At 39.7% G+C, this 26,368-nt stretch overlaps 1 protein-coding gene across 1 annotated transcript in view; it reads left to right on the top strand.

Moving 5' to 3' along the window:
- The first annotated feature begins 1,236 nt into the window (after positions 1 to 1,236).
- Positions 1,237 to 26,368, top strand: part of KIF6 (kinesin family member 6) — a 404,162-nt gene continuing 379,030 nt past the window's right edge. Inside the window, exons 1-3 of the mRNA XM_082414114.1 lie at positions 1,237 to 1,355; positions 5,201 to 5,310; positions 10,401 to 10,475. Coding sequence (XP_082270240.1) covers positions 1,290 to 1,355; positions 5,201 to 5,310; positions 10,401 to 10,475 — 251 coding nt within the window. The 5' untranslated portion in view covers positions 1,237 to 1,289. The remainder of the gene's footprint in view (positions 1,356 to 5,200; positions 5,311 to 10,400; positions 10,476 to 26,368) is intronic.

The following is a 26,368-nucleotide window of genomic DNA, read 5'->3' on the forward strand; positions in this document are numbered from 1 at the left end:
CTGATAAGAACATTTAAGATTTACTCTCTTAGCAAATATATAACATGATATTGTTAACTATAGTTACCATGCTGTATGTTAAGTCCCTTGAACTTATAACTGGAAGTTCCTACCCTTTGCCCAATATCTCCCCATTTCCCCCACCCCCCAGCCCCTGGAAACTACCATTCCACTCTCTGTTTTTATGAGTTCACCTTTTTTTGATTCCACATATAAGTGAGAGCATACAGTATTTGTCTTTTCCAACATATTTCACTAAGCGTAATGCCCATCCACGTTGCTGCAGATGGCAGGATTTCCTTCTTTTTTGGCAGAATAATCTTCATATATATCCCCATTATAAACATAAAACATAATATATATATAAAATAATATCCCATTATATATATCACATTTTCTTTATCCATTCATCCATTAGTGGGCAATTAGGTTGGTTCCATATCTTGGCTAATATTGCTGTGTACATGGGAGTGCAACTATCCCTCTGATTTCAATTCTTTTGGATATATACACAGGAGTGGAATTTCTGGATCACATGGCAGTTCTATTTTGAATTTTTTAAGGAACGTGCACACTGTTTTCCATAGTGACTGTACCAACTCACATTCCCACCAACAGTGCACACCAGAGCCCATCCTTTCATGACAGGACCACTGCATGGGAAACAGTCCCCCTTCCTCCAACTTTGGCCTCTTCCAAAACAGAACTAGATGAGGTGTCCTTCCACAGAACCCCGCGCTTACCCCAACATAACTTGTAATTTCCTATTAAAACTCTGTCTCCTTCATCAGACCCTAATCTCCAAGTGGGCACAGGAAGTTTTGCTCAGCTCAGGATCCAGGGCCAGTATATTGCTGTCACAGATCAAGTGCCATTTCTTCAATGAATGAATAATAAAAACCAGAATGACTTCAGTGCTAAAAAGAGGTGTTGGCAGAGAGAAAGAATGGATTGAAGAACTAGCAAGGCACGACGGTTACCACCCCATTAAACCACTCTCCTGGCCAGCTCTGGCGATAAGCCAGATGTCAGACCTGACCGTGCGCATGCGCAGCTCTCCCCGCTAGGCTCGGCCCCGCCCCACCCTCAATCCTTCCCTTCGGGCCTCCCCAACCCGTCAGCAACCAATTAGGGAGAGGAGGAGGTCCTGGTTGGCGCGGTGCTCCTTGGGTAGTGTCCCTAGTTACTGTTGCTAAGGCTTCGTCTCGCCTGAGGTGGCGGGAGTCAGAAGTTTTGGAAGCCACGGCCTGAGAGAGAGGTCAAGGGTCAGTGCAAAAACCGAGGAGGAGATGGTGAAGCAGACTATCCAAATTTTCGCCAGGGTGAAGCCCACTGTCCGGAAGCAGCAACAAGGGGTACGGGTCGGAGCAGCACGGGCGCCGGCGCGGCGGGGCCTCCCAGACCGGGGGAGGGGCGGCAAGCGAGGGGCCTGGGCCGGGGTGAGTGGTTCGGCGCCAGGCGCTGGATGCGGGCCCGGAGTTCAGCACACTTGGACCCGGAGCCCGGGCAGCCTCGCAGACCCCAGCGCATTGCTGTCAGGGGCGCGGACAGACAGACACCCAGTACACTCCCACCCAGCCCAGCCCTGCGGGTCCAGACTAACCTTCACAGAGCCACATGCGTACCCCCGGACACACTTGTTCACGCAGCGGCAGACACGTGCACGTGCAGGTACGTCTGCGTGTACGCTCACATAGAGCGCGCCTCAGCTGTTCACCGTTATTGCACCTTTCTGGAAGACAGTCACGCAGCTCTGCCCACGCAGGTACACTCAAGCTTCTCTTTCGTCCTCAGGCAAAACGTGCAAGCAAGAGAAACGTGTCTATCCACGTCTGAGATGATAGGATAATAGTTACAGATAAAGATACAGAAAGCATACACGGTGCTCTGCACGCAATGGGCCCTTAGAATTTGTTGACTGACTATATTGTTATCAGGAACAGAAGCATGAACGTTGACATACACTCATTGCAGATATGGATAGATATTTATGCATCCTGACACAGAGAATACACATATACTTTTTATTCAGAAAACATTAACTGAGCATTACTGGGTGTTTCCTCTAGGGTGCTAAACTCAAAAGGGTACAAAGAAGGTTAAGACATGACCTTTACTCTGAGCAGAGATATTGTACTTTGAATGCTTCTCAAACGTTGTTTTCTTTCCCTGGGAAGGACCATAGTCATTCTTACCACTTAGATGCTTTGTCTGCGTTATCCCTGAGTCTCAGGAGAACTCCGCAAGATTGATGTCATTTTCTTCATTTTATAGATGAGGAAGCTGAGCCTCAGACAGGTTAAATAATTTGGCCAAGCCACCCACCTAGTGAGTGGCAGAACCCTGATTTTAATTAAAGATTTCTTTATTCCAAAACTCTTGGCTCTTGGGACAAAACCTTTTTGCCTCACAAAATAAGGATATAGGCAAGGGCAATCTGAGTCCTGTTCACGAGTCTCTGGAATGGGCATATTATTAATAATATTTTATCTCTACCCCATATCTACAGAGTGTGTATGTATATATGTGACATCATAGCAGCTCATAATTTAGCATTTGCCTCATGTAATTTATGTATTTAAATCAAGGAGAATATAGTGTCTTGTCATCGTCATCATCTTCAGTCTTTTCATTCGTGGAATACATTTAGGAAAAGATGCATGAGAAGACTCCAAAGAAAATATTGGCTTTTTTTTTTTTTAATTTTAAGGAATAAAGAGTATAGAAAGGAGCCATGGGTATCATCCCATTTTCTCTCCTCCTACATTCATTTTCAAGAAGGGTTGTAAAAGTGCATCACTTATAAAAATTATATGTAACATTTCCCTGCCCCCCCAGCCCTCCTCAGATTCTTAGCTAAAAATATTGAACTTGTCTACATTGACTCAGCAGTCAGAAACAGGTGCTTGGATATGGTAACATGAGAAGATGGATAGAAGTGGGACTGGGGGTGGTGGTGGGTTGATGGAGAACGCTGGATTTAATTTGAACTTCCTCTTTCCTTAAAATGCAACGTTTGAATATTTCAGTGTGCCTCCTTTTGCATTTCTTTGGTGCGATTCTGTAGAGTGGCTTGTTTGCTACTCCAGGAAGTATTTTTAGGTATCATAGTGTATTTTAATAATGTCAGATTCTTACCGAGATGCAACATTATGCCGCATAACACAAACATAAGAGAACACAGATGAACGAATTTTGAGTTCATCTGTGCCCGGAGCAGAGAGTATCCCTGCTCTTCCTTAGAAATCCCACTTTTAGCACCCTATCCTTTTGCCCCCCAAAGATTGTGTGGTTGTTTCTCTGACTAGAAATGCCCCTTGTAACATTAAACCAAGAGTGATTCAAAGGTGTTTTTTTTTTTTCTTTTCATTTTGTGGCTCCATTACTTCATTAATCGTATTCCCTAAGGCACTATATATTAAATTATGATAATTTATAGATTTATACATTAAAAGATACATAAGAAGATGCTCTGTGATCATTTTAACAATGGCAATGCTTTTCATTTGTATAGTGCTTTGTATATTTTGAAATATTTTCATATTCATCCTTGCATTTGATCTGTCTCCTATTAAAAACAAACTACTCTATCTCACATATTTTTATGACTAACGGTAGAAAGCCAATCTATTAGATTAAACAAGTTTTTTCGTTAGGGACTTTTCTTAATGCCTCAAAGAATGGCTTAATGAGAGGAGTTGAGGGTCACAGTACCTACTCTATTGGTCCTTTTTCTCTTCTGAGTACTGTCACAGATTTTAAAAAATGTGTGGCACCCCTCACTCCTGTATGTTTTATGTCTTATACACACCCCTTTAACTCACCTGTCTAGCCATTAACCTTTAAAAAAAAAATAATGTAGTGCCCTATAGTATATAATTTTTAAATGTCTCTTGAGAGAACCTAGCCAGAAAGCCTTGGACCTGATGCCATTACTTTCTACAAATAATTTTATTTTACGGCATGACTTTTCTTACATGAGCTTCTCACATTTTAAATGAGAGGGCTCAATAAAAATCTGCTTAGGAAAATGATTCAGACTTTCTGGAGATTTAGATAGGCTTTTACTTATTTAAAAATATGACTTTTCCCCCATAATCAAGCATCTAAGTGGGTCTTAAACAGGAAGTATTGCCTGTTAGAAGGAATTTTATTTCTTGATGAAAGACAAGAAGTCTTTTTTAAAAACCTCTAAATCTAATGACTAACATTTTTTATGGTGCATTACAAAATGCTTCCATTTCCATGACATCCTTTGATCCCCGCAGCAATCTTGTAATGGAGGCAATTCTGTTTTCTTCATTTTATGTATAAGGTACCGAGATTCTGAAAGCGGTGGCTGGTCACACAGCTGGTAAATTGAGATCAGTGTTAGACCCAGGTCTTTGGACATTGAATCGTAGACTTTTCTTTATTCCCCATGATCTCTTTATAGGCTTGACTCTTGCTTTTCCTGGCCAATAAGTAAAGGAGTAGGTAACCAAGAAAAGAATCAGGGAATACTACAATTGTAAAGGCGGTTGGTTAAGACCCTTCATTTCCATATCAGCTTAAGGAGGTTAAGTGATTTCTCCCAGGTCATTTTCTAATTAGTGGCTGAGCTGGGAGGAGAATCTTGAAAATGACATCAAAGACATGAATTACATGTCTCCTTTGAAACCACATGTCTTTTATCAGATGCTTGAATATGTCTCGTGGAAGCGTTTACTTCTTTGAACATAACTTGAATTAGGGCATTCTTGTGAGCTCTCTGAGAAGGCTCAGACCCAGTCCTTTCATCTCTGTGTCTAGCATTTTGGAAATGCTCAGAAATGCTTATTGGTTGTAGTAAAATGTTAATTTCTGGTACATAATTCCACAGCAATACTTAGATAATATGTTGTTGTTTTCAGGGCTATTAGCTTCTCAACAATGGAGACAGACACTCCAATACTCAAATTTGAATATTACATCATTCAAAGAGGATTTGAGCTTTGATCGGGCATTGATTTAGGTTTTACCTCTTGTTCAGTTCCATATATTTGTTTGAGTGTGCACAGAGTCTAAAGAGGAAAATTATCCATATTGTGCTATGTTATGACTTTTTATCTGAAAAGTGCAGTTTTTTAAACACATAAATTACAATGCATGTCATAATAACATGGTCATTGTTCAAGCCATAATTTTACCATTTTATATTCACTTGTCTTCACATTTTCAGATTTATTCCATAGATGAAGATGAAAAATTAACACCTAGCTTGGAAATCATCTTACCTCGTGATTTGGCAGATGGATTTGTGAATAATAAGCGAGAAAGCTACAGATTTAAGTAAGCCTTTTTTTTTTCATCTTCATTTCTGTTTTACTATTGAACTAACTCTTGTACTGCATTAATAGCCACTGTGAAATCATTGGCACCAGTTCTTGGGGAGAATGTAGTACAGTTCTCTATTTTTTTAAAAATTTATTTAATTTATTTTATTTTTGGCTGCGTTGGGTCTTTGTTGCTGTACGTGGGCTTTTCTCTGGTTGCAGTGAGCCGGGGCTACTCTTCGTTGTGGTGCGTGGGCTTCTCATTGCAGTGGCATCTCTTGTTGTGGAGCACGGGCTCCAGGCGCATGGGCTTCAGTAGTTGTGATACGCGGGCTCAGTAGTTGTGGCTCGCGGGCTCTAGAGTTCAGACTCAGTAGTTGTGGCGCACGGGCTTAGTTGCTCCACAGCATGTGGGATCTTCCCAGACCAGGGCCCGAACCCGTGTCCCCTGCATTGGCAGGCAGTTTCTTAACCACTGTGCCACCAGGGAAGCCCACAGTTCTCTATTTCATCTAGTAGATAGAATTCAAGTTGTCTTTTCATTGCTGTGCCCAAAGTTAAAAAGGGGGTATATTTCTGTATCCAACAGGAGAGCCCAAGATCGCAGCCTTTCTTTACTATATCTGTTTATCAAGTGTTATCTTTTTCCTTTTTGGCCCACTATAGTATAGCTCTTATAGGAAGTTCAGTGCATGACTAAACTTTATTAAAGATGTGTGCTGTATAGGTGAGCCTTCTTAATAACATAAATGGTATACTGACCTCATGTGTACATATGCATGCTCTGTATCAGTACTGTCCAGTGTACCAGCCACTAGGCACATGCAGCTCTTAAGCACTTGAAGTGTAGCTGGTCTGAATTGAGATGCACTGTAAGTATGAGATATATCAAGGGTTTTTGAAGGCTTAGTATGAAATAAAAAGAATAGAAAATAGCTCAAGATTTTTTCATATTGATTACATGTTAAAATGATAAAATGTTGGATATATTGTGTTAAAATATATTATTAAAATTAATTTTACCTGTTTCATTTCACTTAAGAAATGTGGCTCCTAGAAAATTTTAAATTACACATATACTCATATTTATGTGTTACGTTTTATTTCTCTAGCACAGTTCAGAACTCTATGGTTCAGGTGGCAAGTAGCAAATAGCCACCCCTGGCTTGTCATCAGGGCCCTTGGTCCGAATACTATTCTAGAAGCCAGGCCTTGAATTTGGGGATTATGGCTGTTTCCTACTGCCTTTATTCTCCAGTTTCAGATGACATCATTTCCTTTAATCCCCACTTTTGATTTCTGGAGAAGTTTGAGCCCAAGTTAAACCCATATTTAGTCTCTGGCCTAAATTTAGGTAGTAGATTCCTGGGTCCTGCTGAAGGAATCCTAATTGCTCTCTTGCATTCCTCTCTATGCTGTTTTTCATAGGCCTTATTTTGAGACTATTCCTGCCCTTGCCCTTTGGATAAAACCATCTCAGATATTTTTGTGTGTTTCTCTCTCTCTTTCTCTCTCTCTCTACTTCTTATTTCTCCTCCCCCCTCATTATTGTTGTAATTATTATTATTATTACTTTGTCTTATAAAGATGATTCTCTTTGGTCTTCACAGCTCCCCCCTTGTCTATCATGTATCTGTCTCTCCCAGCGCCTCCACCCCTTCTTCTTCTTGTGTCTCCTTTTACAGTAAGTACAAGCAGGATGGCTAGCACAAGGTTGCATAGTGAGATGGTCCAAACCTTGTCTTTTTGGCTCCTCATTGCCTTTCATTCTGTCCTTTAAGGAGTAGCCTTATAATATATGACTTACTTTTCTGAAGGGGGCATTCTCCCACTGGTGTAAGCATGCTACATACCTTAGTAGCTATGACTTAATGACAGATACCCTAGGCCTGTCTCCACAAAGCCGCAGTTTGCTAAAACATTTTATTCAGCATGATTCTGTTTGAATGCTAAGAAACAATTGGCCATGTTTCTATCCATCGGCCCTGTCCGAAGTACTCTGTATGTTATGTAGATACAAACAGAGTGCAATTTAAACATATGCTTATTGAAAAAGTGCTATCTGCTTATTTTTAAATCTCTTAATCATTCTTTCTAAATCTCTGAATTAAAAACATTGGTTTTAGTATTTTAAATAAAGAAATTAGTAAAATACATATGTTCAGAGATAAATATTTAAGCATTTTAAAGGCTGTTTTCTCCCAAGAAAATTCATGCAATCAATAAATCTTTATTAACCATCCACTGCATGCTGTTTTAATGGCTAGGAATACAGCAGGGAATGCCACCAAGCTTCTGCTCTTAGGTGCTTACATTTGAGTGGGAGGAGATGGACGGGCAAGGTGTATATATCAGAAAGTGTTGAGTGCTGTGGAGAAAAATAAGGCAAGGAAAGGGAACAAGGAGTGCTGGGATGAGGGGCAGCAAAGTGGAGGGGTGGCTGCAATATTTCACAGGGTCTTCAGGAAAGGTGTACATTTTAACAAAAACTTGAAGGTGGTAAGGAAACGAGACATTCAGATACCTGAGGGATGGGAATTCCAGGCTGAAGATATAGCAAGAGTGAAGTTCCTGGGATGGGAGAGTGCCTGGCACATTTGAAGAAGAGTGAGGGCTCTGTGTGGCTGGAGGAGAGTAAGCAAGGGGGCTGGAGGGGAAGAAGAAGGTTAAAGGGGCAGCAGAGTGGACAGATCATATGGAACTTTTCCCAAAGTGCTGAGAGAAGGTAATGGAGGGTTGTGAGCAGAAGAATGGAATAATCTCACTTATGTCTGAGCAGGATCATTCTTGCCAGCATGTGGAAATAGACTGTGAGGGGGCAAGGGAGACCAGGCAAGAAACTGTGGCAGCTTGGGCCAGAGTAGTAGCAAGTGGAAATGTTGAGATATAGTTGGGTTCTGGATGTATTTTGAAGGTCAGAGCTGACAGAATTTGCTGATGGGTCATATACAGAGTGTAATGGAAAGAGAGGAGTCAAGGATATACTCTTAAGGGTTTTGGACTGAACTTTTAAAAGGATGGAGGTGTCATTTACCAGGTTGAGGAAGACCGGAAGGAACAGGTTTGGGGTGGGAAGAGATAAGCAATTAACCACATTTGAAATGGTTTTTAGAAAAAGCCTACACAACCTCCGAATAAATGAAAGGACCTGCTAGGAATCAGGAAACCTACATTATGTCTCAAGGCACATTATAGATTAGCTCCACGGCCATGAGTAAGTTGCTTTATCTCTCTGGGCCTCAGTTTCTTCCTCTGAAAAGGATTATATTGAACTTATTAAACTCTTTGATTCTATTTTGCTCTTGAGTGGTTTTCAGAAGGTAGCTGATCATAATGACTTTCCAGATGACTATACAACTGCATTATATAAAGTAAAATGTTTGGGGGTGATGATATTTTATGTTTAATGCACAATGTGTGATTTATTGAAACTCCTGCCATCTCTTTGGTTTACATGGCGGTAGATGTCATTCCTCTTAAGGAAGTGGGGTTGGGAATGGCTAAGTCATTTGCTCAGTCATCACCAACCTGGTAAAAGAAACAAAATAGCCTTAGCATCATCACTTAAAAGCACCACTGGGTCTGTGCTCAGACATCACAGTGGCTAGCGCTCTGAAGAGCACCTGAGCAGCCGTGTTATCTCAACATTCCTATCTGAAGCCCTCATACACCTATAGGGTTTTGAGGAGTGTTCTGGGCACACTCAGTAAGTATTGCTGAAATATAATCTGGCCTGCTAAATGAGTACCCAGAGTGCCTTACAATCTCTCTTTGTATATAGTTTCATTATCTGCTTCTTCTAAAGGGTGGTTGATACGCTATAGGAATCTTTTGAAATTAATGTTGATTAAAGACAATGAATTTCATTCCATTTTATATCCAGCCCAGCTCCAGACATCCTTCTGAACTCCCGAGTAGTGAAAACAAACCTACATTTCATGTAGTCTCTACTTTACTTGAACATGTGCCCAACTCACTTGTGTGGGCAGACACACACACCAAAGGTTCCTAAGCACTTGGAAAGCTGCTTAGGACTTGGGTGTTTCAAAGGTTTTGCTTTAATGTACCCCCTCTCCCAATTTTTATTCTGAAAACTTTTAAATATGCAGAAGAGGTGGAGGAATGATGCAGTCAAATCTCCTTTACCCTTTGTGGGAAATTCATCAATTGTTAATGTTTTGCCCTCTGTGCTTATGCATGCTCTCTCTCTCTCTCTCTCTCTCTCTCTCTCTCTCTCTTTCTCCCCCTTCTCCTTGCCCTCTCTCCCTTTTTTCCTTTCCTCCCTGTTTGTATTGCTCCCTGTCTGTTTCTTCATGATGTTTGAATGGGGGCTATACTTGCTGGTTGTGAGTTAACACATTGTATAAGGATAGGTTGTGAGTCTCCCCCCAGGTTTTCGGCTGTGCCTGTGATCCTGTACTAAGCTAAGTCAGGGTGCCATTGCAAGAAGGGTGCAATGGACACCATCCCCCCTCCCCATGGCTCGAGCCTTGCCAGTCGGATCAAGATTTCCTTTATAGGACAGGTCTGTCTTAATTTACTGTTTGACTTTTGACTCATGATCAACAAAATGAAACAAACCATCCTAAGAATTAAGTAGCTGATACTATGGTGCAGTACCTAATTAATGGAAAATAAACTTCAGTTTAAAACTTTAGAACTAAGTTCAAAAATCATACATTTCACAGCTGCATTCTTTTCTTACAGGTCAGACATCAGAAATTCTTTGGCTGTTTACATCCTGTTCTTGGGTTTCCATTTCATGCACTTATCTAGATTTGAATTTGATGCCAATTGCAGACACTGTCCCTCTTGAGAGCTAAAAAACACACAGTTTATTATTTGGTTCAAAGCTGCTGAGGTTTTTCAGAGGGATTTATTGTGCAGATCTTGTCAAAGCAATACTGTTTACCCACCATTTGTATACAGGGGTACAAGAGTACAGTGTGTTTGGGGCTACAGGGCAAACATTGTGTTAGGTTAGGTAAGCCCAGTGATGTAAATATGAGGTAATTTACAAAGCTTTCAGGAGAAAAAAAAAAATGTATTAATCCAATAGTGTTTGAAGGCTCAGCTTTTAAATAATTACTGTTTTCACATTTGCAGATTTCAAAGGATTTTTGATCAGGATGCAAAGCAAGAGACCATTTTTGAAAACATTGCCAAACCAGTTGCTGAGAGGTAGGATTTCCTATATTTTGTTCAGTGGGTTAGTGGTTTTTCATCTTGCCTTCAATTCTCAGATAACTGTGGTAATGTGCTTCAGCATATCAATTATATACTCAGGCTGTAGGGCATGTGATGATGGCAGTACTAATACCTTCTATTCTTACACCTTGTTTGTTTTAGATTTAGATTCTGAGCCTCAAAACAAACCAGTGAGATAGACAGAATAGCTATTATTACTCCCATTTTGAAAGATATGTAAATCTCTGCGGATTAGAGAGATTAAGTAGCATTGCTCAGGGTTAGTGGCTAGTGGTAACAGAGTCCTAGACAGCTGTCTAACTGTTAAGTCCAGTGCTGTTTTCTGACTACAATGTTTCAAACATATGGTTAGACAGATGAAGGACTGTGACACCTGGGAGGCCTAATTCTGGGTGACCCAACTCTACCTCTGTGTAATAACTCTATTTCAAAGCTTGACTCTTAGCTTAGGTCCCTTTTGTTTCTGTATACCCAGGTAGTGCCAGGCTGCTGACAACTGGAACCAAACTCACATGAGAATAAATGATTCCGAATAAACTGGAGTGCCATTTTATTAACATATGTTGGCAAAGTCTCCTTGGGACTAGACTCTCAAGCCCTTAGATAAGCACACTCTCCTTCTGTAGGGAGTCTCTATGGGAAACTACTAGTAATAAGGTTGCTTTCTGATCCTGAAATCATTTGGGTGATTTTATGACCTAATTAACCCCAAGTATATCTATCTTTACTATTCAAATGAAAAATATGTCTGCTAAGTAAAACCATTTTTCAAGTCCACTGATCAGTGCACCCTCAACCACGACATTGCTGAAAATATATTGACACACATTGTCTCCCAGACTCCTATCTCATGGATCCTACTCAAAGCACGCCCTTCTCTCTTTTTTCCCAGCTTTATTGAGATATAATCGGCACATGACATTGTGTAAGTTTAAGGTATATGTGTTGATTTGACACATTTATAAGTTGCAAAATGATTCTCACCGTAGTATTAGCTACCACCTCCATCTCGTCACGTAGTTCCCATTTCTTTTTTGTGCTGAGAACATTTAAGATTTGCTCTCTTAGCAGCTTTTAACATTTATAAATACTATTAGCTACAGTCACCATGCTATCCATTAGATCCCTAAACTTGTTAAGTCCTTCTCTTTTTATACTGTCTTCCGTCACAGCGGGTAGAATATAATTGAGTAGGCTTAAGCTATTTTAGTTGTAGTCACAATCCAACAGCATCTTTTTAGACTAAATTCAGGTCTCCTTGACTGGATGTCACACATTTCTAAAATTCTCTTCTTTTTAGTAATGTTTCAGGTTATGTCATTTTTCAGGTAGCCCATCCCATGTGTTTTATTTTGAGCCTTTCTAAAATCATTCGGGGAGGGGACCTTAGTTTGTGTTTCATGGATGTCTGTTTTTTCCCCCCATTACTGACTGCCTCTCCCATCTTGAGCCCACTTCCCCCTTGAGCCCTTGCTGTGCCCTCTGCCAGGAATTCTCTTCTTTCGGAAATCTGCTTAGTTGCTTCCTCAGCTCTTTTGAAGTCTTTGTTCATGTATCCCCTTCTCAGGAAGGCCTTCCTTTATTAGTACCGGATTGAAACTGCATTCCCTGTCACCCTTCCCTATTTTATTTTATTTGTTTTAGCACTTATCACCATCTGATGTACTATATAGTTTACTTACTAGTTGCTTTGTTTGTCTGTCTTCTACTAGAACAAAAGCTCCATTGAAGGCTGGAGATTTGTTTGTTTTGTTCACTGACTTGACAAAGATGCCCAGCCCGATGATGACAGGATTTCAAAAATGACAGGCAAGAGCATTTTTATCCAGGCTGCTCAAGTTGGTCCTAGTGAATCATATCTTTCATCAGTAGGAAACATTCCTCATTGTCCTTTTTAATACTTTTATTCTTGTATCCCATTTTTCCTGAAACTATTTTTGCTATTTTTTTCATGTTAGCCTTTATCTGGTTTATCTTTCTCAATCTCTTAACTCAACTGCCCTGTGTCATTTTGTCTTTAAATATAGGTCTGGTAAATAAAATATATTTGGCTTTTGCCTTTGTAGCTAAACTCAGAGTCCCTGCTATTTAATTGTTAACTTTAACCTGTTGATATTTATTATGATTACTGTAATAGTGTTTGGAGCTATCCTCTCAGATTTTTTTTTTCTATTTATCATACTCTCTATTTTTTTTCCTTTCATGCTGCTTGTTGCTTTGACTGTGCTCTTTGTTGTTTTTGCCACTTTCCATGTTCTCTCTCAAGGTGTACACACCTCTGTGTGGTTTAAATTCAGATATTAAAACTTATTTGTATTTTTTCTCAACATCTAAACTTCCTTCATCTGCCTGCCTGTCTGTCTCTCTTCTCCCCAGGCAGGGACCTTAGCACACTTTTACTTTGCCTTTCCTACTCTCCCAGCACTTTAGGTATTGAGATCTACTGATAATTTTATTCAGGATTGTCGAAAATCATTTTCATTATCAGCATTTGCTTAAACTTATCTCTAAGTTATATTTGTTTCTTTGCTTATCACTGTTTCCTATACTTATGTCTATTCCTTGGATTCCCTTTTAGTTTTGCTGGTAATCATCTTCTAATAAGTTTTTAGAGAGAGTTTAAGACTGGGGAGCTTTCTGAAGCTTTTCATTCCCCTTCACAGTTAAATGACAGTTTGACTGGGTATAGAATTCTAAGTTAAAAATTCCTTTCTCTCATAGCTATGAAGATATTGCTTCATTGTCTCTTTGTATGCAGTGTTGCTGAATAGATGTCAGTGTCAATCTGGCTCTTATTTCTTCTTAGGAAATACCCTTTTTTCCTGGATGTTTTTAGGATTTTTTTCTTTTTCTTTTTATGAAATTTTATATCATTGAGTCTATTGATTGTCTAGGTATGGCTATTTTTTCATATATTCATGTATTCTTGTCTCTCATTCAGTCACTTCAATCTGAAAACCCTTATATTCAAGCTCAGGGGTCATCACATTGCTAATTTCTTTGATGATTCAAAATTAATTTTCTTCCCTCCAACTTATTTATTCTTTCTTTCTGGAACTTCTGGATCCAGAACTACCAGTCCTATACTTCAGATATTACAACTGTCCATTCATAGTTCCCACCTCTTTGTCTTTTGGTTCCGAGTTCTGAAAGAAACTGTTACTCAGTCTTCCAGGGTGGTGGTTTGCTTTTCAGCCATGTGTATTCTCTATCACCTACCTCTTAAGTTTTTAGTTTTTACAATTTTATTTTTCATTTGTAGGAAATGAAAAAAGTCTATTCTTGTTTATTCATGTGATCTCCTCCCTTTTCCTTCTGAAGAAAATTATCTTTCTTGGAAACACTGGCTTTTCTTTCTATGTACTTTCTCTTTATGTGAACGTTCTTCTACTGTTGAGTTTGGTGCGTTGCTTTCCCAGTACAGACTTTCCTCAGATGTTTGGTGATTCTCAGTGGTGGGCTCACCTCTGTTATTTGAGAGTGCCGTTGTCTGTTTGGGAATGCTGTTTCTGTTCACTGTGGCTCCCCTAGTGTCTGTGGTGAAGGAATGGTGTGCCCTGAGCTTGTCTGCTGGGTGTGAGAACACTCTTTCCTCCTGGGTGTTGCTCACCACCAAGGGCTCTGGTCAGCGTCACTAATCCAGGCTCCTACTCTGCAGGAAAGTGTTCTTCAATAGTGGATGGACAGATAGAGGCAGACTCACGTCTCTCTCTGATTCATCTGCTGAGGAGAGGGTTATCAAGGAAATTAACACTAAACTAAGAGCCTGGGGGAATCTCTGTTTTCATTGCCTTTAAATATGTCATATATAGTATGTTCACACTTTAGGAAAACTTGAATTGTGGGACTTTGAATGGTAAAATACAAGGTATCAATAAAGTCTCATTTATACACAATATTTGAAGTAATATTTATCCCATAAATTGGAAAATATTTTTTAAGAATTATATAATTTGGCAGGCCTGGTGAATGGAAGCTGTGCCACTTTCGATGTTAAACAGAAGTGCCTGCTGTTCTGGTGAATCTCCAGGAACACATGCTCAGTGTAAATCCAGTTCATCTTACACTGTCCCTTTAAGGCTGCTCTACTGGGTTAACCTATTGTAGCTTAATTCTGGTTACTGTGTACAGTTAAAGCTAAATAAAATCAATCACATTTCTTTCCAAAATTCTGTAGTTCAGGAATCTTACTAATTTAGACACATCTTTTCCTACTTAACTCAAATCAGTGATATGACTCCATGACTGCAGAATTGCAGGACTGGTGGTGAGAATTTATAAAGCTCTAAATTTGTATCATGGGAAATTAAGTAAAAGAATCTTTGTGGTTATTTGTTATTTAGCACATCTCCACTAGGAAGTACATTCCGCCTCTTCTGAACTTTGATTTTTCTGAAATATATCTGATGTTGTTTAGTAACAGGTAAAAACTGCCTTCTAGCATATTAATTTTGCTCACTGGTTTTGGAATAATTTTTTTGAAAGATAAAATTTAGTAGGTCCACAGATGTGTTTAGCGTATGGTACTGCACTGTATAAAAGAGGTTGTAGCTTTACTTGATATTTTACCTGGTGTTATGCTTTTCAAGCTGGAGTGCATTGATCTTGGGAGTATGTGGTGCTCTATCAGGGGATACCTGAAGCCACAAGCTGAACGCAGCACATCATTCTGGAGTATGAATTTTACTTAAAGATTTAGGCAGAAAACTTTGAAATGTAGACTTTTCGGGGGTTTTATCACATGCACTTGTAAATCTGCAGAACCCCAGTTTTCCAGCCAATCTTATGCCTTACCTAAAAGCTTGGGGTGTAGGAAATTCATTTTAGGTACAGTGAGTGCTTTTGGAAAAATTTGGAAATTTGGTGTTAGAGAAGAACATGGTTTGACCAAAATGAATAGGGCGCACACTGCCAGGAGGACTGGTTGCACCCAAGATACAGGTCCCCATAACTGGCGCCACTGGGCAGCTAAAGCCTCTGCACTGCAACAAGGCCAGCCAGGATGGTTTCTGAAAACCTATTGTGAACCATTGCTTTTTAACCTTTGATTTCACGAATGATGAACAATATGAAGGGCAGCCTTTCAATTTATGAGAAGAAGAGGGTGAAGGGGAAAAGAAAGCTCCCAGGGCCACCACCTCAGACTTGGAGAAGAATGTTGGAGAATACCTGTCCACCTGTGCTCTGGCTGGGTGGGAGGCCAGGGCTTGGTAGAGGGATTTCCTCATGGGAGGGGCAGTCCCACACTCCAGTGGAGCCAGGGCCAAGCCCAGCAGGGCTCTCACCTGTGCCCTGGGAAACAGGCTTTGCTAATGATGCTGTGGGTCACATAGCTTGCCCAGTTCTGCTGCACAAGCAGAGAATAGATCCTGCACCTTCAAGACAAGAGGACCAGAAAGGGAGAGAAGGAGGGCCACAGAAGAGTATTTAAAATAAATCTTATTAGCCAGTTATTCACCTCTGTGTACTCATGCTTCTACTTCATCTGGCTCAAAAAATTTGGCAACAAGTAGAAAAATCTAATTCTGGCCTCAGCCCTGTGACTAACTCACTATGTGACTCTGGGACAGGCCTCTCACTTCAGAACCAGTTCTACCATCTGAGAAAGGTTGATGCTAATAATATTACATTTGCCAGGTTGTTTTGAGGATGAAAAGAAACAATGAATATGAACGTACTTTGTGAACGTCAATGCCCTGTTCAGTCTAAGGGTTGAAAAGTTAGAAATCTTTATTCTTTTTGCCACTTTAAAACTATGGCCAGTCACTTCTGTCTCCAGACAAAGATGAAGTCGACATACTTCTCTCTAATCCTCTCACTAAGTACAGCTAAAAGCTCTGGGCATTATATATAAAAGAATATAAGAAGACCCTGAAAGATGGAGATAAGAAGGTAGACTGGCCAGGGGACTTCAGGACCTAAAGGAATGACACAGCAGTGAGTTCCCTGTGTTTTTTTGTTTTGTTTTGTTGCTTCCTGTATCCCAGACTGGATGCTGGAGAAACTGGTAACCCAGAAACACCAGTAGACTTAGACAAAAGTGCCAAAAAAATTCTGCTCCCTATAGCCAAGGCACCAGGAAAGGAGGCAACCCGGTGAGACAGAAACTTTCAGATGCTGGTTGCCGTGCTCCATCCAAATACCATGGAAAAACTCATGGCCCCACCCTCACCCAGACAGCAAAGGCCTGGCTGTAACAAGACACCCCATTCTGCTGCTACCAGGGTGGTATCTGAGGAGTGGGAGAACTTTCCTCCCCACTTGGAGGTAACAGCTTTCCTTCTCCCCTCCCTCAGGTTGTCAGTGGAAGTCTCTTGGGGATCCTGGAGTTCACCACCGTCCAGCAGTATCAAGGCCTCCCCACCCTGCTGTGCGGTCACTGAGCATCACAAGGTGCCCCTCCCTTTCTTGTCCAGGGAGGTGTCGGTTGAGGCCTAGAAGGGAGCCTGAAGTCTCACCTCTGTCCACAGGAATGAGGCCCCTCCACACAGGTGTCAAGAGAGGCAGAGTGGTGAACCGGGACCCTTACCCCCACCTGGCAGTAGCATGATGTCAGAAGAGACCTGCTAAAATAGAAGTTTTAAGTATGACCTAGAATCTCAGTAACTAATGCCTAAACTATCCAGGATACAGTGAAAAATTATGCATTAAATAAGAAATATCAAGAACTAGGAAAATACCAACTTCCATAAGGAGAAACCATCAACAGATGCTAAAACATAGATAACACAGATCTTAGAATGATCTGACAAGGATTTTAAAGCAACCATCATAAAAATGCTTCAGCAAGCAATCATGAACATGTTTGAAACAAATGAAAAGATAAAAAGTCTTGGCAAAAAATATAGAAGATATAAAGAAGAATCAAATTGGAATTTCAGACTGAAAGTACAATAACTGAAATTAAAAACGGCAGAATGGAGAGGTCAGATGAAAGAATTAATAAATTTTAAAATATAACAATAGAAATTACCCAGCATGGATAACAGAAAGAAAATAGACTGAAAAAAAAAAACAATGAACAGACCCTCAGGGACCTGTGAGAACTACAGCAAAAGATCTAACATTCGTGTTGTCAAAGTCCTGAAAGACAGGAGAAAAAGAGTATACTTGAAAAATATTTAAGGAAATAATGACTGAAAATTCCCCAAATTTGGCAAAAGGCATAAACCTAGAACTTTATGAAGCTGAGAAAGTTCCAAACAGGATAAACTCAAAGAAATCCACTTTAAAACAAATATTAGTTAAATTTCAGAAAACTAAAGACGAAGAAAAAAAATCTGAAAACAATGAGAAAGAAATGATACCTTACCTACAGGGAAAAAATAATTTGAATTACAGTGTATTTTTCATCAGAAAGTGTGGAGTCTAGCAGGAAGTAGCAGAATATTCTCAAGTGCTGAAGGAAAAGAACTGTCAGCCCAGAATCCTGTCCCCAGTGTAATTATCCTTCAGGAATAAAGGGGAAATAAAGACATTTTCAGACAAAGGAAAACTAAGAGAATTAGTTGCCAGCATATCTATCCTAAAAGAAGGGATAAAGGAAGTTCTTAAAAAGAAGGAAAATGAAAAAAGAATGAATCTTGGAACATTAGAACAAAAGAAGGAACAAGAGAAAGAACAAAAATATACACTAATAAAATAAACTTTTCTTCTCTTGAGTTTGAAAAATCGTGTTTGATGAAGCAAAAAAACAAAGCATTGTCTGATGACAGTTACAAACGGGGAGGGTAAAGGGATTTAAAGGGAAGTAAGGTTTCTATACTTCATTCAAACTGGTACAGTGTCAACATCAGTAGATCTCTGTGGTGATGGAATAGTTCTGTATCTTGATTGCAGTGATGGTTACTTGACTCTACACATGTGATAAAATGGCATAGAACTCTACACATGTATTGTACCAATGTCAATTTCCTGGTCTTGATAATATACTATAGTTATGCAAGATATAACCATTGGGGTAAACTGGGTGAAGGTACACAGAACCACACTGTAACCTTTTTGCAACTCCCTGTAAATTTATAATTATTTCAAAATAAAACATTAATATTCCCAGGTATGAAAATTTTAGTGTCATTTGTTTTATGATGTCCTTCTATTCAGTAAATTTGGTAATCTGAATGATTAGACTAGAACTTCTCCCCCATGGGTCTCAATAAAGCTAATTTCATTAGACATTCACCCAAACATGCCTGCCAGTAAACATTTTATTTTTCTCAAAGTTGGCTTTCAAGCAGAAAACACTGGTCAACCACCAAATTGTACAAAAACCCCTTGGCTCCCACAGATCTGTTCAACTTCAGGCCACCATTTCACTTACCAGATGCGTTGTTTATAAACATGTACCTGTACTTGGCTCCACTTCCTGCTACACTGAATTTCCTTATAAATCACATTTATGGCTTTTGTGATTTTACTAATATTCTTAATGTTTTAACACTTTTTAAATTATACTTTCAACTGGAAACGTGGCTTTGTGTTTAAAAACAGGAACACATATCAGCTTAAAACCATGGAATTATATAAGAGCATGACCTTGAGGTACTCCAAGATCTTAATGAGGAAGGGGATAATAATGCCACTCCACCCACAGCTAATGAACTTGGAGAGAGCAGCGGCAGTCCATCAAACAAGCAGAGATTGTACTAAGGATGCACTTTTAAAATATGGATTTTATTATTGTACATAAACAAATGAGTCTCAATCTGGATGTCTGTTCTTAAGAATGACCAATCAAGAAATTGCATGATACCATCATTTTTGCAATGATAACTACATGTTAAAGCTATTTGTAATTCATCTGATAAAATACCTCTGAAAAAATGGCCTGAGAGTTTTATGAAGCCATTAGATTGTGGGGACTATGAGTTCTCTGACAGAGCATATACGTGTGATGAAAATTGCTGGGCCAGTGGTAAAATAAAAGGCATTGCTTGAATAAAAGACAGTAAAAAAAAAGACTGACAAGTGGATCCGAGATGCCCTCACACAGCGATGTGACTCCTTAGCTAGAAGGTACTTGTCATAGGCTGCCAACCTACTCCTTCAAGCAGATCCTGAGGCCAGGATTTGAGTGGAAGTAGCTTACTTGCAAGGTGAGCCCAGGAAGCACCAGTCAGGTCGTGGGGAAGTGAGGTGGGGACGGAAAGGAAGCCACTGCAGGTACATTAAGGAGCAGGTTACCACTGTAGGCAACTGGGACTCAATCCCACTGGTGTTCTCTGGGGGACTGCGAGGAACAGCCCTCAACGTTGTCCCCCGCCAGGGGTGAGGAAGCGCCTTTGTATTTCACCTCCCTGTCCGTCGTTGGTTGGAGGGCTGCCTCTGGGGTGTTAACACCTTGGCACTTCCAGCCTCACCTGTACACAAGTTACACGAGTTACACGAACACCTTAGGCAGGGTGAGTGTGTGGCAGAGAGCCGCAGGCCCTTGCAGCAGGAAGCCATCAGCGTGAATGGGAACAGGGAGTCTTGAGTAGACAGGGCCGGGAGCACCGCTAATTCTGCTGCAGTACACCCACATTTCTGCTCATTGCAGCCTGAAAACTTCCGGACTTCTCAGCAGTTACCCAACAGAAAAGCAGCTTAAAACAAAATCCAAAAGAAAATCTGGAAACCGATGTTATTTGTATCTACATTTTATGTGAAATTGTGTTCTTAAGACATTGTGATACCAGAATGGAGACGTTCTCGGCATATTGAGTGTGGCGAGAGCTCTCCTTGTTTCTTCCCAATATTCTGACATTCACACACTCAGTATCATTTTTCCCATTAATCCTTGAGGACAGTAGAAAATTTCCCTCATTCATGATAATTTAAAATATTATATTGCTATTTGTCAAACACATGAAGTGTGTTCCCAGCTCAAGACCTTTGCACTTGCTATTATTCCCTCTGCTGAGAACCCTCTTCTCCCAGGTTTGCTCCTGGCTTGTCCCTTCCTGTCCTCCAGGTCTCTGCTCAGATGTCTTCTCTGTGAGACCTTCCCTGACCACTCGACGTGAAAGAACAGCTCTCACCCCACACTCGCTCCTTAAATGTGCTCTATTTTTCTTTATAGCATGTATCACCAACTAACATACTATACGCAGTATTTACTTGTTAAATTTGTTTATTGCCTGCCTCCGCACACTCAAGTATAAACTTCCTGAAGGCACGGGGTCTATCTTTGTTCACTGTTGTATACCCCGCTCCTAAAACAGTGTCAAATACATACTGCCTACTCTATGAATATTTGTTGAGTGATAGAACTAGCACGTAGAGGGTTATCTGTTGGGAGCTGTAGCCTTCCCTTTCTTGCTGAATGCATAGTGATGGACTTTATTTCTTGTAAAAGGAGTTTTACTTTTGGTTCCTTCCTGAGATATTATCTGGACAGAGGCCTTTACAGTGAATCGAAAATGAAACTACAGATAGCTGCCTTTTTGTCTGGTCTGATGGTTCTCAAAGTGTGATCCCTGGACCAACAGCATCAATGTCACCTGGGAACTTATTAGAAATGCAAATTCTTGGGCCTCACCCAGACCTGCTAAATCAGAGCAATCTGTGTTTTAACAAGCCCTCTAAGTGATTCTGATGCACTAAACTAGAACTAAAGTTTGGGATTCTCTGATCTTACTACAAAGCTTAATACAGGTTGAGAGGGGTCGGGGGGTAGGAACAGAGGGGGTACTCGTGGTATTTGTCTTTAATGATATCTTTCCCAGAGATCTGAGGTGTACTTTACACAATTTTCCAATTCCAAAATTGGTATTTGTTCGTTTATAATTTACATCCCACTTATTTATAAAATAAATCAAAGCACTTTACACTAATGCTAGGGCAGGCTTCATGGGTGTAGTATGTAGTAACACAGGGCCCCATGTTCAGAAGGGGACCCACCTTGGTTTAATACTCTGTTGTCAACATTTTTAGGAAGATTAAAAAGTAGCAGAGACATCAGAAACTATTTAGACTGTTACGTAATTAAGTAATTTTAGGAACTTTATAATTCTCTCTGAAGAAGTAATTATGGGAGACTGTAGAACACATTGATTAAGACTGTGGGCTTTGGAGCCATACAAGCTGGGTTCAGCTCCCAATTTTAATACTTAATAGCTGCATGGCTTGGGCAAGTTACTTAATCTCTGTGTGTCTCAGTTTTTAATCTGTAAATGGGGAAAGTGATACCGTAATAGCTACTTCATTTGCCATGATGATCAAATGGACTATACATGAAAAACATATGCGTCAGTACATAGTATGTGCTCAATAACTATTAGCTATCATCCATTTTTGGCTCCTCACCAACATTTCCACAGAAAAAGATTTTTCAATCCAATTCAGGATTTTACTGAGTTATGAATGTTTTTCTTCATGGATTTTTTTCCCTTGACTGTTTTTAGCTTTGGTTTCTCCTCAGGCACAAGTTTGCAATTTTACCATAGATCTTTATTTCAGGATTTGAGGATACATTTACAGATGATCCAAAGATACTTCTAGTTATTACTATTCACCTTCATATCCTCCCAAAGAATGATATACAAAGAAAGCAAACAGAATGCAAAGCCGTCTGGAAAATCCTTCCTACACAAATGTGTAGTGATTGATTACAACTGGCAAGATTTTTACTATAGTTATTTGCATTTATAATCGACTGTGGCAAAAAGCACAACCATAGTTAAAACATGTTGTTTAAATTGTTGGAGAAACTATAGCAGTAAATTTAGCTAGTGCTTTATCACTTGCAGATCTAAATATCTTCCTCATTTGAAAGTTGCTTTCCTTGGAGCAGAGCTCTTTTAGCAGAATTTCCATCATTCTCAGTGAATTTGGCCTTTCCTATTCTTGGCCATGTGGTTTTGGTCAGATTTTTAGTGTACTTCTTGCTAAATAACATGAACAAATTTACTTATTGTTATTTGATAACAGTGAATACATTTCATTTTATATAGAGCTTTGCCAATCTTATAGCACTTTCACATGTATTATCTCACTTAATTTTTACCATAACCCTATGGGTAGCGAGGTATTATTCCCATTTTAGATGAGAAAACCAGGGCTCTGAACATTTAATTGACTTCTGCAGGGTCACACAGTAATTAGTCTGTGGAGCTGAGACTGGAATAGATCTTCCTTTCATAGTCCTTTGATCCTGAAATTGCTGTATCACACAGTTGCGTTTATGTATTTCCTTCCATTTCACAAAAGTTGCCCTGACTAAATTCACCAGTGATGTTCCTGTTGCTGAATCAGTGGACATCTTTCAGTCTCCATCCTGTCTGACCTTTCAGCTCGGGCACTGCAGGCAGCACCCACGTAATAGCATTTGGCCAGCTGCACACCTGGGAACAGTCCAGGGCACTGCAGGACCCTGAGGGCGCAGGCATGCTGGGGCATGGACCTAGATAAGTGAGAGTGACCACCATAGCATCAGCAGAAGTGACCACTCAAGATGGTAGGGGCTTCCCAAGGGAGCAGCACCAGGACAGGCATGCAAGCCTGGCTGTCCCTTGTGTACCCAGAGCTGGTCCTAGCAGCATCTGATATTTGAGTCTCCAGCCTGAGCACTGGGACAGGAACTGCTGGTGCTCAGGCTGCAAACTTTATCAGTAAGTTATTACAAAATAAAAGCGGATATATGGACATGGCAGTAAAGCATATCAGAGAGTTGATACAATTCTTCAGAGAGGTTAGAATTTTCAGTTTTGAAAACTGCTGCAACATTGTAAAGAAAGTATCTGCAGGCTTAGAAATTAAATTTAAAGATCATCACATTCAACACAAAAGGACACTATTTTCATATGAAGCTTGAGATGAACCAATTAATGAAGAAGACAATTTTTAAATTAAATTTTTCCTTGTAATCATATAGATATGGTGATAGAATGTATAAACATGTGTTTTGAATTATGTACAAATTATAAAGCCACTCGGTTTCTTGTTCAACTTCCACAAGTTACAGGAGATGTCAGAGGAAACATTAAAATGCATTGTATGTATTTGCATTTAAAATTAAATTCAGGGGGCTTCCCTGGTGGCGCAGTGGTTGAGAATCTGCCTGCTAATGCAGGGGACACGGGTTCGAGCCCTGGTCTGGGAAGATCCCACATGCCGCGGAGCAGCTAGGCCCGTGAGCAACAGCTACTGAGCCTGCGTGTCGGGAGCCTGTGCTCCGCAACAAGAGAGGCCGCGTTAGTGAGAGGCCCACGCACCGCGATGAAGAGTGGCCCCCACTTGCCACAACTAGAGAAAGGCCTCGCACAGAAACGAAGACCCAACACAGCCAAAAATAAATAAATAAATAAATAAATTTTTTTTAAAAAGTGAAAAAAAAATAAGTAAAATTAAATTAAATTCAGGGCTTCCCTGGTGGTGCAGTGGTTAAGAATCTGCCTGCCAATGCAAGGCATATGGGTTCGAGCCCTGGTCCGGGAAGATCCCACATGCCACGGAGCAACTAAGCCCATGCGCCACAACTACTGAGCCTGCACTCTAGAGCCTGCGAGCCACAACTACTGAGCCCGTGTGCCACAACTACTGAAGCCTGTGCGCTTAGAGCCCGTGCTCCGCAACAAGAGAAACCACCGCAATGAGAAGCCCGTGTAACACAGCAAAGAGTAGCCCCCACTCGCCGCAACTAGAGAAAGTCTGTGCACAGCAACGAAGACCCAACACAGCCAAAAACAAACAAACAAACAAATAAATAAAATAAATCTATAAGAAAAATTAAATTCAAACTAACATGAAACTGATTTGTATGAAGAGTTAGATCTTTTTAGAGAAATTGTTTTATAAGATTCATCAGCTTAGATATACTAAATTTTATATTTTGAAATAATTTATAGGAAATTTATCTCAGTGTTGTCACAGCTTGTGAAATACTCTTAACAACTCCAGTAACAGTTAAGTCAGCAGAAAGATCTTTCTCAAAATTAAAAATTATTTGTACATAATGGTCTATATGGGAAAAGAATCTAAAAAGGAGTAGATATATGTATATGTATAACTGATTCACTTTGCTGTACACCTGAAACTAACACAACATTGTAAATCAACTATACTCCAATAAAAATTTTTTAAAAATTATTTGTATATTACCTCCCCATGACTTACTTATTTTATAACTGGAAGTTTGTACCTTTTGACCACCTCTGCCTACCATGGTAACTATAGTTAATAATACTGTATTGTATACTTCAAAGTTGCTTAGAGAGTACATCCTAAAAGTTATCATCACAAGAAGGAAAACTTTTGAAAGAAAAATTATTTGTCATCTTGCATTTGCTAAGAGCTTTCAGTTATATCAACTGAAAATGAAATTGCTCAAAATATAAATTTTGATGACCTAGTAAATGCATACATAGAAAAACAAGTCAGGAAAATTGTATGATCAATCAAGATATATTAATAAAGTATTATTATTTTTGTGTTATATAAAATTATAACACCAACATATTATTTTTTTACAATTTGGAAGTTTATCATTACTCATGTAATACTATTATTCATCTAATTATAAGTAATCACTGTAATTACTAAAATATTTTTAAGGGAGAAGGCTTTATATTTTAATATCTTTGACAGCACTTTTTCCTTTTTGAACAAGGGGCCCTGCATTTTCATTATGTCTTTGGCCTCACAAATATCGCAACTAGCCCTACCAGAAAGGCCCTCCTGCTTCCCCCTTGTAAACAAAGGGGCCCTTACCTATAGCTTTTTATTTTCTTCTCATATTCTCCCCTTTGCTCTCTAGGCTTCAGGTTTCAACAGTCCACAGATCTTCAGCCCTAGGGCATTTGCCCTGGCTGTTTTCTCTGCCTGGAATGCTCTTCCCTCAGATACCCACATAGCTCACACTGTCACCTCTTTAAAGTCTTTGCTCAAATGTCACCTTCTTAATGAGGCATGCCCGGACCACCCTAGCTAGTGAAAACTGCAGCCCCCCCCCCCCGCCCCCGTCTCCCCGGCTACCACTGACCACCTTACATTAGTCTACATTTTCCTTTGTTTTTTCCGTAGCACTTATCACCATTTGACATATATAATTTACCTATGTACTGTGTCTGTTGTACATTATCTGTCTCCTCTGCTAGAATGTCAACTTCATAAGGACAGGAATCTTTTTCTGTTCTGTTCACTGATGATTCCCAAGACCTATAACAATGTTGACGTATAGTAGATACCCAGTGAATATTTCTAAAATGAATGAAGTCTGAAATTATTAGATAAACATGCAATTGCTGTGCAAGCCAGATTTATTCACATAACTGCAATGTGTTTTTCTTTGTTGTGCAATAGACAAATTAGATTCTTGATTCCTCAAATTGTTTACAGCTAATGCTTTTGTATTTCCATCTATTTTAATTAATGAAAATTCCTATTATAGAGCTGTACACTGAATGCATGCTAATTAAATTGTGTTGTTCATGTAATTATAGCTGTAAAAGGCTTTCAGAACACTAAAAACTTTGTTATAAAAGCTTAAACAATTGAAATAAAAATAAAACCCCAGTGGCTGAGTTCTTTATTTGCTTGTTAAGAATATTTATCTCTTATCAGACCCTGTTTTGCCTCAATCTAAATGATAAAAGAAGTATAGTCCATTTTCACTTAGGAGTGTCTGTATTTTCACTCTTAATTTAGGTGCATAGTCAACTGTGTTTGGAATTAGGAACTATTCTTTTTTTTTTTTTTTAAAGGATAAGTTTTAAATTTTATTTATTTATTTATTTATTTTGGCTGTGTTGGGTCTTCGTTTCTGTGCGAGGGCTTTCTCTAGTTGCGGCGAGCGGGGGCCACTCTTCATCGCGGTGCGCGGGCCTCTCACTATCGCGGCCTCTCTTGCTGCGGAGCACAGGCTCCAGGCGCACAGGCTCAGTAGTTGT

Source organism: Balaenoptera physalus (assembly GCF_965194825.1).
Source record: "Balaenoptera physalus genome assembly, chromosome: 11".
NCBI classification, from domain to species: Eukaryota; Metazoa; Chordata; class Mammalia; order Artiodactyla; family Balaenopteridae; genus Balaenoptera; species Balaenoptera physalus.